A 20,845-nucleotide genomic window follows, 5' to 3' on the forward strand; every position below is an offset into this window, starting at 1 on the left:
ATATAAACAGGCAATAAAATGCACGTTAAAAATCAATCGTAATATTTCAGGTGTGTGCGTTATCGCCGCGGGAGCGTGTATCGGAGGCTGTGGCGCTGACGTACGCTGAAGCACCAGGCCGGCCGCTGCCTGACATGATCGCGCAGCCAGGCTTGTCCTACGACGAGGTGCTACACGACGACTTCCGATTCGACCTGAACGCCCACGACGTTATGGTCTTCTTGCATATACAAAAGACCGGCGGAACTTCGTTCGGGAAGCATCTGGTCATGGACTTGGACTTGAAGGTTAGTGTAAAATTCTATCGAAAATATAATTTTGAATACCTATTTAATATCGTTACAGGGTGAATCTCCGAGCGTTTCGACCGCTGCGGCCGCGTCGTCATTATGATGCGTCAATTTTCTTGAGGAAGAAATCATTTCCAAAATCATTCATAAAATTAACATTTACCACAGTACAGATTAATGATTTTAAAGTCGGATAGTAAAACTGATTGTTGTCATTGAAAAAATGACAATGTTGCGCGGCCGTTGCGGTCGAAATGCTCGGAGAACCACCTATAATATTTTAAGTTCTTTAGACTGCTTACTTTCTACGGCTCTACAACTCATTGTTGACCTTGGCCTCTTCCACGATCTTCTCTCCTTTCGCACTGTCCTTGACCTCCCGGCGCCAAGTTTTTCTTGCCTAGTTTCTTCAGGTCTTGTTGAAGACAATCATTCTGTCTGTCTTTTGACTGCTATAACAATTTAGTAAATATAATTTAGAATATTCCCCGGATTTTATTGTTTCATGTTGCAAGTTTTGGTATAGTCATGGTTTCTAATCACCATTTGACGGGTATCTCCACGTATCTCTCTTATTGTTTACAAATAACAATTTGTTGTTGTTATAAAAACTACTGAGGTTTATGAAGAATTACAAAATTAGGTTGCATCAAGCAATAGTCATCATACATCTAACAATGACTCATAAATTCTGAAAGTCATATTATTATGGACTATGTAATTTAAAGTTTGATGAAGTAATATTTTTATTTAGCCTTCATAATGGAATGAGTTTAAGAGCTTATCTTCGCCTCTTTTCAGTATCGATGAATTCTGATGTTTCAAGGCTTTGCAGGAAGTGTTTAACGATTAAACTCCAAGACATAATAAGACGACAGTAATAAAACTGGCGTCAAAAGTCATCAAGTATAAACAAATTTTATTAAACTTTGAATCATTACTGAGGACAATGAGGTTCTTCAAACTTTTCCCATTTCCGGAAAAATCTCATCCACCCGTAAATATAATTTCGTTTAATCCTTTCCTGTTCAGCTGTAGTGTAAGGGTAAATAACGTTGTAGAATCTTAATATAGATAAGCCCTTAATGAGATGTTTGAAATGTAGTCGATATTTAATAAAGTTTTAATATCACTCTGTATACTCGTAGATGAAGTTTCATACAAGGCTTTCTCGACTTCGCAACGTCTTTGATCTTTATAGCTTTTGTGAGTCTCACTATAAGTTCGTAAAACTTTGCTGCATGATGCCTATTAACTCCCAATCTCTCTAAAAATTTAATTCTGAAGCCTTAGTACGTAGTAATTGTGTAATAATTTTACCCGCGGCAGCGTAAATTTACGGTAAATGTACTTTTTCCCGAAATGAAAAGTAGCATGTCCTTCTCCATACTGTAATAAAGTATGAGAAATTTCAAGAGGATTGGTTGACTAGATAAAGCGTGAAGAGGTAGTTAACAAAAAGACAAATATACAGGTTATGAAAATCGCCAAAGTATCAACATTAAGTTTTCGTTAACTTAATGCAGATTATACAACGCCTGGGGACCAAACAGAAGGAGGTGCAATAGTTCGATCCCATGATCAATATGCCATAGAAATCCGCGTTAAAGTTAAGTTAACAATAAATTTAAAAAATTGCATTACGGCCTCAGCACTTTGCAATGTGTACGAGTTTTCCCAAGATATCAAGCAACCCGGAGCGTGGCATTTTTGGGCTGGCTGGACCATATAGCCAATATCTACAAGTAGCCAAATAACCCAATAGTAATGGTTTTATAATAGTAATTTTAATTAAATATTAATTAAACAGTACTATTTCAAGAATTATGTTAAAAAGCTTTCTGCGAAATTCTCATTTTAATAATTACTCATTAACCCTTCCCGTCTAGACGGCTTAAAACGAAAAACACAAATCCCTGAAGCTGGAATTTCTGACTTTTCTGTGCGAAGTGTCGTCTTTGTTCCACCGGCGTTGACCGAGATCAAAGGAGCCAAAAGACGAATCCTCCTCTATCAATTTTAAACGTGAAAATCTCCATGAAAAATCTCGTAGGGACGCGGTAGAAATGCGAACACGACAAGGGTGTAGAACCGAATGGGCCTTGAATTCTGATACTAAAGTTTATAACTTTAATAAATAAATTTTAGGACATTTTAAACTTTAGGTACCAATTTAAATATTTGAAAATGTCACCACGTATGATTTTAAAACTTTTTGAGGAAATGGTAAAATGTGGCGCTTCGTCACGGTTATCCATAAACGGTTTTACGCCCAAGATTTCGCAGATACTTCACAAAACATTTGTGACAATTCTTTTTCACATTCTTCCTATTTGAAATTGGAAAAAAAAACTGGGCGTAACCCTATCTCCTACAGTCTTGAACTTATGTATAATTGCGTGTACGTACACTTTAATTCATTTTTAAGCCTCAATTCATTGTGAACATTATATAATCTCTACTAGAAATGTCATCCAAGAAAAGTCCTCTGTTCGCTTGTTAGCTCCTTGAGAGGATCGGAGGTGGCTATTAAAGTGTGCGCGTGATGTGACTTCGCACAATGAAGACGCTTCAACAAAATGAACTGTCATGCCAGTTCGTGTGAGGTGGCCTTTTAACCTTTATCGTCATCATTTATTTTAATTACACAGATTATAAAGGCGTGTGTGTGGTCTATAGATTTATTATGATATAATGTCAATACTGTTTTATTTAATTCACCACTGTTATGTAATATGACTTGCAAAAGTCTTACGATAATAGACTGAAACAAAGCTCTCTGGACTGAATGAAACTGAATACTACTAAAACTGCTCCGTCACTCCATAAAGTCCATTTTTCTTGTAGTCCAAAACATCCTTTAGTTTTTTTATGAAACAAAAACTAACAAAGTTCTACAAATTTACGACTATCTTCCGCAATGGGTGATAAGAAAGGCGCGGTAGCTTATTTTTTGTCGCCAATAGATCATGGAGGTGGTATTTTATCGTCCAGGCTTATATGCCCGGAACTGGGATGTTGTTTAATCGCTACATAATCTGTCGTATGCCGGGAATCCTGGTGTATCCATATCCAACCACAGATTATGTAGCGCGACTACCCCGGTCCGGGATAGGCGCAAATACTAGTACATAATCTTTATTTTACCTTAAATTCATTATAAACTTTAGATATAAATCTTGATTGTAATTACACAACTAAATAGACTTTTCATGCACAGGCAACATTACACCAACCTACCCAAATTTATTGCCTATCGCACATATAACCGCGACATAAAGATCCATGCAAAAGAACTTGCCTTGCGGTTGACTGTACATTATTTGAACTATTCTAATTGGTATACCTGTTTAGAAATTATGCTATGTTATGTGCTCATAACACGTCCCTTCACCAGGCTTTAATTAAAGACTCATTCACTTTGCCAATTAAAAATTAAAATATTCATGTTAGTAGTCGTGAACATCAATTTATATAATTCCACGGAATTTACAACCATACAAACAGCAAGGTGCATTACACATAATAAAAACACTTGACCCAATAATACCACCGTTCCAATATCCAATCCTATTTAAATGCAAATACGAGTATAAGTGCACCTTACAGATACAAAATATTGTAACATTCCCATATGATCCTCGTCTATTTATGGGAGAAAGATTTTTATCGTCATCATTATTCTATATGGAAAATAGAGCAAGTAATCGGCGTATTTTTACACGGAACATGATATTTTTATGCATTATATCGTTGGGTCGCGGGAAAATATTGCTCCCACATTCATACATTATACTAACGTCCTCCAAAGTTCCGCATTCATATTACTAACAATAAAAACTGATTGTGCATGTTTTTAACATTTCTCCTTTACTTTTAGGTACCGCTTGCAAATTGAAATTAGTATTCATAGCTCTGCATTTTGGTTTCCGAAACATTGAGAGGTTATGTATTATGAAATAATCAATTTCTTTTTACGAGATTTTCTATAATTGCCGAAGTTGTGAGCATAGTACTCATAATTATTAATATTATTTTAATTTGGCAATTTTGTTATCAATATAAATTAGTGAACATCCTTACTATGAAAATTTAACCACTCATTAGGCTTCATGTTCATAATATATTATGTATTGGGATTTATATGTATAACGTCATCTTGACCTTTTAACACTTATTCCAGAGCGACACAAAATTTTCTAGAATGCTTGAGAACGTTCCTCCTATTTCGTACCATTCCTTTACACACCATCCATCTCTTCTTTGATCTTGGTCTATTTCTAGTACCGTATTGAGATCTAATATACTGAACTATATCAGAGCTGCGTCGATGCGTCTTTTCATATTAAGAACTACGCACGAATAAATTAATAGTACTATGACTAAGATATATGTTCATTCAGTCGCCGGCGCAGGTCGATGGTCGATGCATCGGCACGTACGCACTGCAAGGAGAGCGGTCTGTTCATTCAGCCGGAATTCCTATTGTCAATGAGACCATTCTTAAATGCGTTTAAAAAGCTTGCATTTGTTCTACTTAAATAGTTGATATTACACAACATTCTTTGAAGTTTTTATAGCCCGCACACTCGCCCATTTCAATGAAATGAATTGATTTCATTCAATTGAGTTCATCCTGTTATCAACCCGGGCTGTTATCTTCGTAGAATTTATGATACAAGCGGTTTGTTTTATATTATTATATCTTGAAAAACAAACTTTCGGTATCTTAATTTCCGAAATTCACTAATTAACTGTAATAATAGTAATCACATAAATTCGGATCAAAACTAAATAGGTATTTTTCCTTGCAAACACCACTGAAATTAAAAACAAAATTCTCGATATTCTCTAATAAACGAGCATATATGAAAAATATTATTGCGCACAGGAAATTGCCTTATGTACGTATCTCACTCATCGGGTTCTTGTTTACGTTACTGAAGAGCAGACTTATAATAATCCAGCGATTGTGTGGGTCCATGGCAAGCAGTAGGCAGTCGCGGAAGCTAGCTGTGAATAAACTCACTTCGTTTTGCAATTATCTAGAAAATATTCATTATTTTCTACGTGTTTACATTATATGTCGTAATACATTTCCGATACTTTATCTTTCATGTCAAACATAGGAAATTAATCCCCTGCCAGTAAAAAGAAATTCTGTCAGGTCGGTAATTTTAATTTAGTTTCAGTTAGTGCATTTATTTGTTTGGTTTCGCTGTCAAACTAACAAAGGCACAGCTTTATTTTTTGAAAAAACATTGACGTATGTAATATTTCACTGTAAAATTACATTTACAAAAGTTTTTAACCGATTGCAATAAATTAATATTAATATCTGGTGCACCTAACTATAGACTTTAATTCGAGAGACATAGCAAACGCTACGACGTTGAAATTGTAGAATACACTGCTGCATGTATATTTAAAGGCCCACTACACAACAGTGCACACCTCGAGCTCATGAAACGGGGCCATGTTTTCAACCGCAATGTAAATATTTTAACGTTTGCTAGTTTGGGCCACGCTGTATGCGGTTTCTGTCTAAACCTCTTTTCTAGCATCGAGAAGGGTAAACAATAAACATTATTTTTTATTTTTTCTCCTCACAAAAATTTTCTTAAAAAGGAATACAATTTAAGTATTATTTAAAGACAATACTGTGGGATTTGAACAAGTACTTATTGTATGTGATGTGGCAGACGGTAGATACACTATCTTTCAATAGAATTCCTTTGTTAACATACTGGCTGCGCCCTGTGGCTTCGCTCCCGTATTCGGATGTACCAAATTACATAACAATCAGTTCAGTAGATTTCACGTGAAAGAGTAACAAACATAAGCTTTTGCATTTCTAATACTAGTAGGATTTATTTATGGGGTAAGTTGAATCTACCAAATCCTATGGCTATTTGCACAACATCGTGTATCAACAAATTTTCGTCCCTTCCCGGACCCGACCCAAATGTACCTATTCATTTGTAGCAAGAGAATGGTCACAATATGACGCTGGATTGTAGAGACATGAATCGCATAAACGAATTCACTGAGTTTCGGTTCGTTTACGTGTAATTTTTTTTACCTTACTTTCTTGTAATAACTTGAACAGAAATACACATCTGTACAACTGGCACTCCATTCCATTAAGCAGATATATGGAATCGCAACTTACGTGGTCTCTAAACAGAGACTGTCACGCGTGCGTTCGTTTAGACTAAAATGAGAGAAATACACACTTTATGTGACGGTATTAGATATCAGAAAAAAAGTTAGCGAATAAAACAAAAGAAAATGCTTCCTAAACCACTGTTTGCTGTAATTCTCGACTTCTATGACTTGAGGTCTCGGGGTCGACCCCTTGTCATGTATAACGTGATCTCAAATGATATTTTTCTTATTGATCTGGCTTATGGATTTTTTTTCATTTATATGTTAAAAAATGAATTATCCCATAACGCAAGTTTCGAAGTTTGGGGCTAACAAACCCCTCAAGCCCCTCTATATTTATTTATTATATTATTTTTATGTGTAAGAAGTTAAGGCCTCGAAGAGAACGGTAGTGACTGTCACCTATTGCTATCGCCAGAGCCACTACGATAAAGACAATTAGGTTAATGGAGCCATAAACTAAAGATGATGGACGATTTGTCCAATATATTCGAGAGATTGAGTAATTATCGCGGCTTGTAAGCGTACTCGATCATTCACTTCGTCTTCTTGAGATATTTATGCTCTATGTAGTTGTGCGCAAAACAATTTTCTTTACTTGTCTATATAAAATCCATTGATTTTAACATCTTTACGATTTCAATTATATTTATAAGGCCTTAGAAATATAATTGAAATCGTATCATATGTATTTTGTAATTCAACCTGTATTTGATGGAGAACCATCAAATACAGGTTGAATTACAAAATACACATATACATTATATACATCAGAAGTGGCATGATACCTTGGGTAACCAGGGATAGATCCTTTCGGTGAAGTTTCAAGTGCAAAAGGGTGCTCATAAGGAGGTTTTAGTATTCGTTGCAGTAAACGCGACTGATGTCTAATTTTAGAAGTGTTATGTTAATAATAAAGCAAGGGTTTTTGTTGAATTTTAAAATTAATATTAACTTAACACTTCTCACCATAACACACCCCAGATTATTATCAAAAATATTACTTTTTGTCAGGACTAACAAAATAACACCTAAATTGTTTTTTTTTTTCTTCTTTTTGTTGATCTATGCCAGAATGACGTTACGACTGTCGCGAAATATTTCCACCGACAAATTGTTTTTCTTTTTTGTGGGTTATTATAAACAGACTACTCTATTGTAGCATGCTTTGACAACTAGTTTGCAGTTACTCTCTAACTAGGTTATGTTATCATTTCTATCCTTCACAAGTTTACTTTTGCGCGTTCAAATAAACTTATGACAGGATAAACACTGCGCGAGCGAGACTGTTGCTTTTATGGAATTCAAAATGGCAGTTGCATTTCTGTGACAAAACATTATTTTAGCTAGCAAATCTGTTGTATAAATTTAAAAGTATTTCACATAAAGGTTGAAGCTTAGTTTTTTATGACTCCTTACTTGAAGTTTTGTGTTACTTTTGGTATAACGACTGTGAAACAACAAAATAAACACATAACACATCCCCGGCCCCACTCCAAGTCCGATTAATATAATTGCGATGCATCCGTTTCGTGTTTAAATTGAAAAATAAAAAGTATTTTACACCAAAAATAAAATAATAATTTTCACTAATCGAACTAGTTACTGCTACTTATATTTTTAATCTGAAAATTGAACACAACAAACAAATATCGATAAGTAGAGTGTACCTATAAAGTTTAGATTGCTATTTACCGAGCTTCATCTAAACAAATCCTTTTTCGATAATCCCAGTTTCCACTAAAATATTTTGATTATTTGGTTTGTTTTGAAACAATTAATTATGACGGGCATCATAAAGCCGTTATATTCGGCTTTAATTAAAACTTTGTGAAAGATATTTGATGGAGATTATTTGAAAGTTTCGTAATAATCCGACTAGTTCAATAGAGTGAAGTTTCAAATAAAGCCAGACTGCATTTTGTGATGTAATATGAAATATCGGATTATCAATTTATTGCTATATTATATATATTTTCTAACTAAATTTGTGTTTCCACCTTAGAATAGGATTATACTATATCCTCCCGTGAATGTCGTACGAGGCGACTAATGGACACAGCCTAGGCAGCTAATAGACAACAGTAGCAGTATTCCTACAGAGTTCCTCTAGTGGAAGTGAAATTTATCTTTGAAAGATTAATTTACACACAGGACCGCTGAAACTAAAAAAGCTTATAATTTACTACTAACTTTACAAGTAGTAGGTACACATGATCCCAGTTAATGTACTCGTACTTCTACATTACATCTATGTAGTGAGATCAGAACAGACAGTAATCAGTTCTATGGACAAGCAAAATATCACATAGACAAGATTTTTAGAATTATAGACTTCATTTAATTTATGTTTATGCTTTCATATCAATTTTACTGGAGAAAAGGTTATCTAAGTCGTGCTAATGTACAAAATTCTTTCCGTTACATAAACATGCAGCATCATTTGTTATAGGAACGTTATAAAAAAATCTCATAATTAGCTATTAATTGTAGATGATATTTTTATTTACTTTTTCATAAAATTTTATTGCCATATGGCGGTAAATAACATGGGCATAAAATGAGCGTCATTTTATGGCCATTTTGGTCAGAAACCGTTCTATATTATGACTATGAATGTTGTGTGGACCACTACATATTGCCAATTACTGCTTTTGCTACTGAACTGGCCATATCAGGCCAGATTTCGTCATTAGTTTCAAAACGACTTTATTTATAGTGCCAATTAGGCGCCGTGTTATCGATTACTGCTTATAGGTTCCTTCTAAAGTTGTGTCTCCTTTTAATACAGATCTTTCGTAAAAAGACACGTTCGTCTAATATAATGGTACAATCTCTAATTTGTTCTGCGTTTGTGGATAATTTTATCTTCTTTGATACAAATATAAAATTTAAGATATTTTTCTATTTGATGAAGTACAAGAACATCTCTTAACACAATTTCCTTGAGAAAAATCATCATCCATTTTCCGCTGTCCCTTTAACTTCTAGTTACTCGCTCTATTTCACATTTCACCGTCTTTTTGATCTAATGAAATGAACCTTAATATATATTTTTTAATATATTCCGTATATCCATAGATTTAGTAAGTTTACGGTAGCGGCGGCACATCGAATCTTCAGTTCCACAACCACAATAATAATTTCGATATGAATAATTTATATATATACTTTATATATACGTTATATAGCTTATGTTTAAAACAATATTGAATTTTTTTTTCAGATATTTAGGTCCTGAAACTGTCCTAACTAATTCAACGAAAATAGCGAAATCTCAAAAATTAGTCTCTCATACACCAACGAAGTACCTATTACCTAACTAGCATTAAAGTTGTCTTTCACCCACGATTACCCATGACGTCTTCGAAGAAACGTTTTATGTCAAAAATATAAAAAAAATCTACTTTAAGCTTGCCATGCATCGTTCCCATCCCAGTCCGGATGCACGCTTGCCTGTAATTTTCTCCAAGCGACGTGCGACGTGCCCTAATGTGTGAACTGTAAAACGTCTTAATGTTTTTCACAGTCGACGAGATAATTCACTTTTATGACTTGTACCAACGTTAGAAATGTTCATGTTCGTTTTATAGATGTAACTACTTACAATACAACTTCTGCTCTGAACAGGCATTGTGTTTGTGATTACAATTACAACAAGATCGAAACTTAATTTGCTGTGTTAGGTCTGGTATTGTAAGGGGATAGTGAAAATTAAATACTTTTTTGATAGACCTGCACATGAAAGGCCTTTGTTCTTATTTGACCACCTCCAGAGAAACGGGAGGCCTTTGCCCAGCAGTGGAATACAAACCAAGCTATAAAAAAGTCGTTATTCATAAGACTTGTCCAAACTAGAATTTGACTATTTCTGGTCAATGAATTTATTTATTTTTTTATTTATTGCACAAAATTACAAAAAATATGTACATATTTTAATAATAGGCTTTTTCTACCTGTCAAGGTAGAAAAATGGCTTGTTCTAGCTGTCAAGCTATTTTATTAATTTCCATTAGAAAAAGCCATATAGATTTAATAATTGCTTTCATGTATTAGATCAAACTAAGAGATGCAAGGCGATGCCGTAATGTGCATTTAAAAAAAATATATTCATGATAATAATACTAAGAATTTAGCTTTAAAGCTTTTATTCAGTTAGGAGTTTCAAGAGTCCAGTGAGTGTGACGTCGCCCACACCGGACTTCCGCACTCGGCGGTAGTGCAAAATATGGAGCTTACATAAGAGAACACAAAATAATAAACAGTTTTAATGACATTACTTCCTGAAGAAAATAAAATAAATTTGGACAAGCTTCTAAATTTAATTTTATCGTTGGTTGGTTAATTTACGATTTCCATAACAAGAACAGTGATAATACAGATTATTGATCTGTGCCGAAATATAATAATATTTGAGTACTAAATATTTCATATTATTTTCTGGAAAGGAGTTTATTTTGTCGTGTAAATTAAGAAGACACAAATGTCCTTTCTATACTATTATTATTTTGAGGCGATGCGATACCGATTTCACTAGTAATTTCCGCGAGTACGAACTTCACTCGAAAAGCGGTCGCCAATGGTGGAAATGAAAATCGCCAGCATTTTAAATCTTCTGGATTTATTGGCTTCTATGATTTAGGTTAGCACAATATTTTATAGACTTTTAAACCTTTTGAATTCATTTTGGATTTTCTTCCACAGAGGCCGTGCAACTGTCAGCGGGCGCGAAAACGTTGCCATTGTTTTCGGCCTCACAGCAACGAAATATGGCTCTTTTCGAGATACTCCACCGGCTGGAAGTGAGTACCCTTTGTTCAGCTAAATAAATTAATTTCCACACGGCCACAAAAAATCCATCAAAGCGACAAAGCATTCCATTTTTCTATTCGGTGTTATTGTTTATGAAATTTTTAAGGCAAGCTGTGTAAATGCAGCACATGTCGCATCGGCGCGACAAAGAGTTGCGTTGGGTATTGTTAGGACAATAAAACGGCTCAGTAATTCCGTAGCGCCAAATTTGAATGTGAATTATTATTGTTCTGGTGTGTAGGGACACCGATTACATCAGCGGCGCCGACCCACTCGGCCTTCAGTCTGTCATCGTCACCGGGATCCTGATTCGGGCATGCAAATGTGCGAGCTGAGTACCATTCGATATACGAAACATGCAAAACACCTCTTCTGGGTATTGTCTCTCGCCCTTCGAGATTAGTCGAGTGATGGCCAGGGCGTGATCGGCATTAATTGAAAAGGAATTTCGATTTGTTTTCGATATGATTAGTCCGTGGGTATTGTTTCAGCGGTCGTGAGCAGACTTAATTGTTATTCAATTGTGAATCGAGTTGTGTAGGTATTGTTTAAATATTCTGTTTAATAGTACTTGTGCGCTTAAAAGAAAATAATACAAAACAAACTTATGCCCAATCTGTTTATATCTTTTTGAAAACTTACGTCTGTACTAGCATTCTAAAATTCAATAAGATTGGCAGAAGGCATAATATTTTATTTTCAATTACCTCCAAATGACCAGTATTTTTAGGAGTAGTACATAAATTCAACCACGAGTATTATGATTTTAATTATAAAAATCCTAAAATGTTAATATATGCGGAACAAACAATACGTTTTCGTTAAAGCTGTAAATCCATTAATTATTCCTCCCACGGTGCCGAACGATGAGGACTCTTGGTATTATTGCGACTGTAAAACAATTGTTACATAAAAAATAATGATGGTAAAAGAGGACGACTCCATTTCGCGTACTTTTATCTTTTATAGTTCATATAACAATAATCAATCTTTGTCTAATATTTTTTGTAATTAATCTAAGGGTCCTTTAGAAACTATGTTGTTTTTTGACTACGCTTTAACAACAGACCATCAATTTTTATAATTTTTTTTTCACACTGAAAAATGTGAAATTTTATTTGAGATTTTCAATGGAAAATGCACTTTTATGCTTGTTTTCTATATCGAATAAAATATTTTAATTGTATTACTTTATTAAACAAGAGCTTACCTGTCCTTTTAAGCCAAAGATAAAATGATGAAATGTCGATTCTGTAAACTTTTTATTTTATGTTAAAATGGTTAGTCGTTAAACAATTTGACAGCCTAACCTACTTCTCATTGCTATGGATGGTTGGTGAGCCGTAAATTACGTATCCATTAAATCATTACACTGTCTTGGTGTCCGGAAGATCACGTGCGTATGCGTGCTTCTTTAAATTCTTAGCTCTATTGTCCGGGCAACGAATCAAATTAATCGATCTATTTTATAATTATTTGATGACAATATGTATTTTTCAATTCGTTGCAGTCAAAGATAAAAAAATATTATCTTATCCTTGTCCAAAAATATTATCTTTGATAAAATGAAAATGCAATAAATAAAATATTGCATTTTCATTATCACTATTTTTAATGAATTTCTTGGGAATTTACTGTACTTCAATCTTTGTTTGAAAAAGAGGTGTAAGATTAAAACAAATCTGAAAATTACTTCGAAAGTCAGTATTTGAAGTATGCGAAAGTCGCAATCGAATAGAATCTAATGAAAAAGTTTGTTATCCAGTTCAGACATTTGTCTTTTGAAAAGTACCCCTAATAAAAGAAAAAGTCAATGAATAAGCGCTTAAAGTTTCTTCTGGAATAGATTTGTAAGATTTTCGAGAGAGAGAAAGTAAGAAGTAATTTCTCGAAAATTAACTCTTTTTTCATCAATAGTAAAGTAATACTTACTATAATTTATCTAGTAGATTCTACATTGCACTTTGGTTTTTAGTCAACATAAAGGTCACAGTTAAACTAAGAAATGTGCGTCAAATGACCGCAGCATGGCGTATGTAGAGTAGGCTGTACAACAAAAACCTACTCAAATGAATAATGCATTGTATAATAAGATGCTTATGTTTATAGCCTTGACTATTGAAGGGATAAGATGATGTTCAAAGTCGAGAATGTATGACAAGAGGAATTTAAGTACAAAGGGTCATTATTTCAAGGCGAGTCGACCAACCCTTAGCCCGTTTAGTGCCCTTCAAACGATTCATTCACCACTCTCTTGAATATTGTGTCCAGTGCTCTGTGACATCAAATTTACTATCTTTACAGAGTGACACATGACGACTGCATTTATTACATGAAATAGTATTAATTGACCTAGTACAGTATACCTGTACCAAGTCAATGAATACTATTTCATATTGCTACTATTTCATATACTCGTACACAAGATAGATCTTCTAACCTACTTCCATCCACATTTTGCTCACGAAATCTAGAAGCACACAAGAACTGCTGACAAATTCTACGTACTTGTGTGAAGACTACTTAAATATTTTCTAACCTAGTTTCATTATCTGTGAAATATACTTTTTGGTCAATTAAATTTATTGGACCAATCGATAGAACGATTTCTACAACATTTCCCTAAGTACTGAAATACTTAAGGAAATGTTGTAGAAAAATTCAGACATGGCCAAATTTCAAACATTCTTTATTTAGGCTACAAATTCGTCGTTCTAACATTTGTGCATTTATTTATAATACAGGCAAATATGCTCTACGGTGATATAGTAAGTGTGTAACAGTTTCTATTAGAAACGTAACGATGCTTAAACCCCGCCCATGAACAAATATTTGTCAAAAAATGTTTGTTCTGGACTAAAGTTGTGTGCGTTAGTAAATGGGTGTTCCGTTTGTAAAGTGTTTATCACAAGAGTTAACAATAGTGAGCCCCCATTAACTTTACGAACGTTTTACGTGCTGTTAAGCAAACACCTTCGATTTTGATGTTCCTGTAATGTGATGTCACCCAAGTGTTTTTAATCTTAAAAGTCAAATATTCTTAAACAAGACCCGTATTTACTCGTATGTACCCGCGTATTGGTTAAAATATTAACACTTTGTTAAATTCTCGTAAAATGGCTAGCTAAAATAGTTTGGAATAAGCCGCTTTTAGTTATTAGAAGGGTTATTGTCTAGGAGAATTCTCACGGGAGATGAAACGACGATAGTATCAACGGTTGTCCTGTAGCCATTAATCCACTTTGCGGCGGACCTCCCAGGTTGCACCCAGGTTGGATTCTATCCCTTCACACATTTTTGTCTTGACAACGCTTTGTGTACTGTTACTAGCTGTGCAAGATGTTCCAAACAGATGTTGTAACAATTTAGAATGGAATCTAGTGTGTTTAACAACGAAAAATATGGCACTTAGTAGAGTTTTGTGTATTTTCATACATTGTTTGTTGTCGTATTTTGGAAATTAATTTAATTCATAAAAATTTTATAATATTATTAAATTCCTCAGCAGTCAGAAAATGTGTGATTTATAGTGAAATTCTGTTTGTTATGATCTGGGTCTGCGTTGTAAGGAAGGTAAACGCATCCTTAAATGGCGAAGGGTCTATTAACCGGTAGAACTAGTGGGCGTTTTTCTTTCTTAATAAAGGATAAACGTCAGATTAAGATCTCGGCCTGTTAAACAAGATTTAAAGGCGGGCCTGCTATGCACGCAGTAATTGATAAAACGTATTTTATGACGGTATCGTCTGTCTGTCCCATTCATGCATGTTGCTTCTGTATTACTTTTTTGATGTGTGCCGCTGTATTTGCCTTTATACAAATCTTTCTTAATAATGGGTTTTTATCTATAACTCTCATGTTATTATGTGAAAATACTCGATTTATATAAATATATTAGAGAAGTGGATAAACAGCAGTTTAATATTTTCATATATAAATTCTAGTCGGGATACATATATCAATTTACAAGTTTCGTAATACAATGATGGAGTATGTACTATGTAAGCAATACTGTTCAAATAAATTTATCGATGGTGTTGGTATAGAACAAAGTCTAAATACTGGCGTCCCGTGAAGTTGATCTGATAGGATTTGCGGCTTGAATTGACTTCGACGGATCACCGGAGCATAATGCCGACTTTGTTTACTGAATACATTACTATTGATTCCATGAATGGCCATTCAAGCCTTCATCTAGTCGCTTTATGCTACAGATTTTTGATATGATTTTCTGTGTTAGCTAGGTAATTTTTTTGAAGCTATTCTACTTTGCACTGACGTCTAAATGTATGTTAATATACTGAATTGGTTGCTAGTATTTTTTTTACTTTTTGTGAAGCTTTTATTTTTAAATATGCCATCGGATCATTTAGCCCTTTGCTTCTTCTTTGGGATAAGGCTGCTGTTTGCGCCATTTATTTCAATCATTAATTTATTGCTTGTTATATTCCACTTTGTGCTATGTAACTTATTTGTGCAAAAAAATATTGTTGTATTGTACCTACATAATATATATAATATAGAAGTTGTATTGTAGTTAACTACATCACTGTAAACGAAATGTACCGTGCGATGCGATATAATAGATCTGCTTAGACAAAGCTCGTTAGAACTTTAACACTGCACTGATAAATTGTAGCATGCCAACTGAGAGCGTTGCCATTAGATAATGTTTCAGTTTTAACTCACAATTTCTGTGTATAACGTGTATTTTAGTAATTAAGTTAAGTTGGCAATACACAATGATAGTCGTAACATTAACAGTCGTGCGGAATGGATATAAATTTCATGCATAGAACAATTTAATAAACCGGGTTAAAATTTTATGAAACCCATAAAAAATTACAAACGCTCAGGCGCAATTTTCATCGACATGCAAAATTATAAAGTTAATTTCTAGATGCATTGTTGATGAGAAAGTAGTATATTATATTATAAATATCTAGGAAGAAATGTATGTTACTTTTCTTTTTTTCTTAATAAAGGATCAACGTCAGATTAAGATCTGGGCCAGTTAAAATATATGTTTTAAGAAGAGGATTCGAAGATCGAATCGCTTTTGAATACAGCTTTTTTATACAGAAAAATAATCCAAAAAGTAATCCTATTCATAAAGTCAAATCTTTAAAAAGTTCGCGGTTACGAAAACTTAGAAGCCGCTTTAAATTCTGTTAAATTCGGACAAATCCTGACATCTAGTTTGCGCTCGCAGCGATAGGGATGGGATAGTTTTAACGAGTTGTCGATATCAGATAGCGTCGATGGTCTGCGGTTATCGCGGTCATAATTTAACTAGCGGATATAGCACGTTTGCACCCCCTTTGGAATTAACCCCACGGGAATCTTATACCGTGGAATTATTACGTTCCAAATCTACATTGATAGATTTATTATATGTTTATAATATAAAATACTATAAATATAAGGTTATTACGATGTTCGATAATTTGATACCGGTTTACAACAAGTAATGCGACGCTTGTCAGAAAATGATGGGCATGCGCAGCATTTGATTAAAAACTGTTGTCACGCTTCATAACATAATGTAACTAGAGAAATTCCTTCTCACCGATAATTTCCAGAAGTCTCTTAACCTTGTTTTATTTTATGACATGCGTTTGGTGATGAAACTGAGATTGAAACTATTTATAAATAGCATATAAGGTATTGATTCACTCGATTAAAGTCAGCGCACTGTTTTCTAATTCTAAAGCAATCAATTGAAATTTTCCAGAGCGCAATCTACGGGATCGCTTTATCCAGCACCGTTTGTTTTCATTAAGCATTGCCAATCGGAGGAGTTTTTAGACAAAACAATTTTAAAACAAGATAAACTTAGCAAATTTGTCAATTTGCTAAGTTTATCTTGAAATAGCTGTTTTCTAAGTATACGATTGATTCACACGTATAAACCGAACTAATTCGCTGTAAGACATTGGAAGCGATTGGTTCGATGCGATGCGTCTGGCTGGGAAAAGTAAAAGTAAACGCGATCGTTTCGAATTGAAAACTCGATTAACTCGAGCACTGCTGTCATAATATTTCTTATCGTGTTCGCCTATTCATCATATGTACTTAGTTATATAGATAGATATAAATAAGTTCATATTTATTTTTGTAAAACATTAAAAAAATACATATTTTTTTACAAAATTTATAATTATAAATAATAAAGAAATTTCAGCTCGTCGCGGCTTGGAAGGGTTCCAAGAAGGCTGGCAGCATTACCCCTCTGAACCGCTATGGCAATCCTCTGTGCTAAGTAACTGCCAGCCCTTGGATCGCCCGTTACCTCACGGAGACGCGCTGAAATCTCAGACAAAAAGGATTTTGCTTCAGGACCCCATGGGCCCATCCTCTCAACAGCAAAGGGCACAAAAATGTAGCTCGACTCCAAGTCAATGGTGACTTGGAGTCGAGCTACATTTTATTTCCTTATTATTGTATTATACTGATAAAGATGTTAAGTGCCACATATGTTTTATCGGCATCTGTATTTTTCTCATTTAAATTTTAAGCTCAGGCTACAGATGGTTTATTTTATAAATCAACTCTCAACAAAGTAAATTTCTTTTGTCATTTATTTACAACACTAAATAACTGTACCTAGAAAATAACAACAAAGCTTTTAACAACGATTATGGCTGAATAATGTTGAACTCCATTAAAAACGTTTTTTCCTAATAAATGACTAAACGCCGTCTGAACAATACATTTAATTGTTCAATTAGGCAATTTATTTTTAACCGCAGCATTGAATCATCGGTGTTAATTATCATAACAATTCATATTCTATTTAATAAATAGAATATGAATTGTATAAATGATTATATAAATAGTATTTACATAATTATTGAAATTATAAATTACAATAAATTCGTAAATTATTATTATATCTTATTAATTTAGCTAACCACGAACCGCGAATCAAGTTTTGGTCATATCTTTTAAGGTAAGGAAATTCTTATCAGTCTGAACCACTTATTCGATAAGGCTTCATTTTGATATCTCTTATAGTTCTGTTAGAGTAAGGCATCAGCTGCTTCTTTGTAGGAGAATAGTGACTAGTTTATTCGTTTTGTGAAATAAATCCTCGGACTTGTTTTTGAAAGTACACGCAACGTTATCGCCAGATAGTCAGTTTGATATCTCGCAATGAAGAGTCACTTTGCATAAATATTAAATGCACAATGCGTCATTACATCCACAATGTTTCATCTGAAATGCTCGGGACGTGGCGCGCGTTGTATTATTCATTGCGATGTTATTGAAATGTTGTCACGGACGGGAGGAAGAAACGCGGAGGTTTTTTATATTCTTGATTCAATTCAGTTTGATATGTGGTACTTCGCGGGATTAAGACGTATAGTCAACAGCTCATCAAGTAACCCTGCATGAACCTCTATGGCGCAGTATAGTAACGGCGAGTTTGCTATGAATTTGAATAGCTTGATGTGTTGTTGACTGTAGTACGTAAAGCATATGTACTCAAAACTTAATTTAACTAGGCAATGTCATTGGAAACATATTTAATTCGTAATTAAGTTACTATTAGTTTAAATGAATTAGAATGATTATAATAATTATTGGCATTATTAATAGAGTTTCTCCAAGAATTTCTCAATCGTGTATTTATTAATAACTTTGTAGGTCTACTTAGATAAATTAATAATTAAAGGCTTGAAATAGAAATGTTTACGACTCCGATAAAACATTAGAATCGATGAATTAACTGGTCGCTGACCTATTGCATACAATGAAATACAGAATTGATACTTCTAATTACAACGTAAACATAAATTATGTCCGCAACATATGTATTGAGATATTAGTGACGTGAATAAGTTTTTACCCGTAGAACCACCACAACTACTAGGACCTCCTGGTGAGACGGGTAATATTTATTCCCCGTATACCCAGTGCAACAGAGTTTACATTTAACGTTGTTTTAATTACTGATCTACATCATTCGTTATGATATCGCGTTGTATGAGTTTTCAATTTGAACTCGATCCGCGTTTGCATTTCATAGCCGGACAAACACACCAATATTGCAGCATGCAATGTCATGCAAGTCTTTGGGCCATGTGACTAACTGGTGTGACAACGAGTCGGCTCTGAATATAATATAGAAATATGGTGATCATTTACAACTTGTGTTGTAGAATTACATTCTCAGGGTACCGTATTATTATTAGTTCATTAAAATAAAAATATATTCTGTTATTATCTTTATATTTTATGTTCATTCGTAAGTCGTCGCCAAACATAAGAGAAATGTAACTAGTTAATTAATTAGTCTGTTTGCTACTGTTAATGTAGTTAGCACCGTGACCAGAGATGGGTATTTTCCCACTTTCTTCCCAAACAGTCCGGCGCAAACTCATCTACTAAATAAATAAATGTTTTAGCCCGGCGTTCGACGTATAAACCATCTTTGACCGGGCCTGTAAACGTTTCCTGTTTTAATTTTCTTATCAAAACGTTAATGAATGCCTCATTTCCATAGTAGTTAATTAAACAAAATATCAATAAATCCATTTCGACGACGTCCTGTATTGCATCGTTAAAATATTATCTCCGACGGCAAATGAGGCATGAAATATAGTTGTGTTAACTGAAATCTTTAAATATTTGTCAACAATAACTTGAACAGAAGGAATTTACAGTCGCCGTTCAAAATAAATCACGTCAGGGATTATCTGTATTATTTTTACTAGTCCATGTGGTTCCAATACGTCTCCTTAATAAATTACGTCTGAAGAGCCGACGTTGTTACATCTGCTAGTGTCTTCCCACCCTAACGAGGGTGTGACAATCACAAAACTTCATTTAGAATGTAATCTATTAACACGACCTTCCCTAAACCAATTCTAAAATTCTCCGTTTTCCTAACACTAGATTGGAATAGTTGGCGAGCTTGTGAAATAGTTATCCAGTGTACGGATTCCTTTAACTCTTGAATTTACTAGAAATGAACGAATAATGTAGATTTAAGAGACGAGACAAATAAATAAACATAGCATCGTCGTTTTTGTTAACGTCAGCAATAAACCCCTTTCAATTAACAGTGGAATGATCGTCGACGTCTGTAATTTCACCATTCGCGTATAAATGTTGGATTTCATGATGTACGAGAGCAGTCTGGTCCGTTGCTGTTGACGGCTACAATAATAAATTAACGACAATTGCACTAATTGTGCAGCTAATGGCCCGTTCGCTGACGCATTGTCTACGTTGCTACCCGAACATTAATTATCCCCGTCTGGAAATTTTCGGCGTGGGAAAGGTATGTATCTAACATATCTAATACTTATATATCGTGTGTAGCAGTACTAATAGGTCCCGGTATTTCTTTATTGAATTACGTGATATGAATCGCGCCATGCGCTTATTAGGACACTTCCTCTTCCAAGGGTACAGATCAACGCGATACTGTAGTTGTATGTATCATGTCCCGCTGGGAATAACCGATATTGTGTTGCCGGTTGGATAGTTTTGACGACCTCGGTGGCGCAGTGGTAAGGTTCTTGCCACTGAACCGAGAGGTCCCGGGTTCGATCCCCGGTCGGGTC

General features: G+C 34.3%; 1 protein-coding gene across 2 annotated transcripts in view; it reads left to right on the top strand.

The window, feature by feature from the left end:
* Nucleotides 1-20,845, top strand: part of Hs6st (Heparan sulfate 6-O-sulfotransferase) — a 73,909-nt gene that overhangs the window by 11,098 nt on the left and 41,966 nt on the right. For both annotated transcript variants that reach the window (XM_053745367.1, XM_053745368.2), the window contains exons 2-3: nucleotides 51-287; nucleotides 11,163-11,260. In XM_053745367.1, coding sequence (XP_053601342.1) covers nucleotides 51-287; nucleotides 11,163-11,260 — 335 coding nt within the window. The remainder of the gene's footprint in view (nucleotides 1-50; nucleotides 288-11,162; nucleotides 11,261-20,845) is intronic.

This window comes from Plodia interpunctella, chromosome 5 (genome assembly GCF_027563975.2).
Source record: "Plodia interpunctella isolate USDA-ARS_2022_Savannah chromosome 5, ilPloInte3.2, whole genome shotgun sequence".
Lineage (NCBI taxonomy): Eukaryota > Metazoa > Arthropoda > Insecta > Lepidoptera > Pyralidae > Plodia > Plodia interpunctella.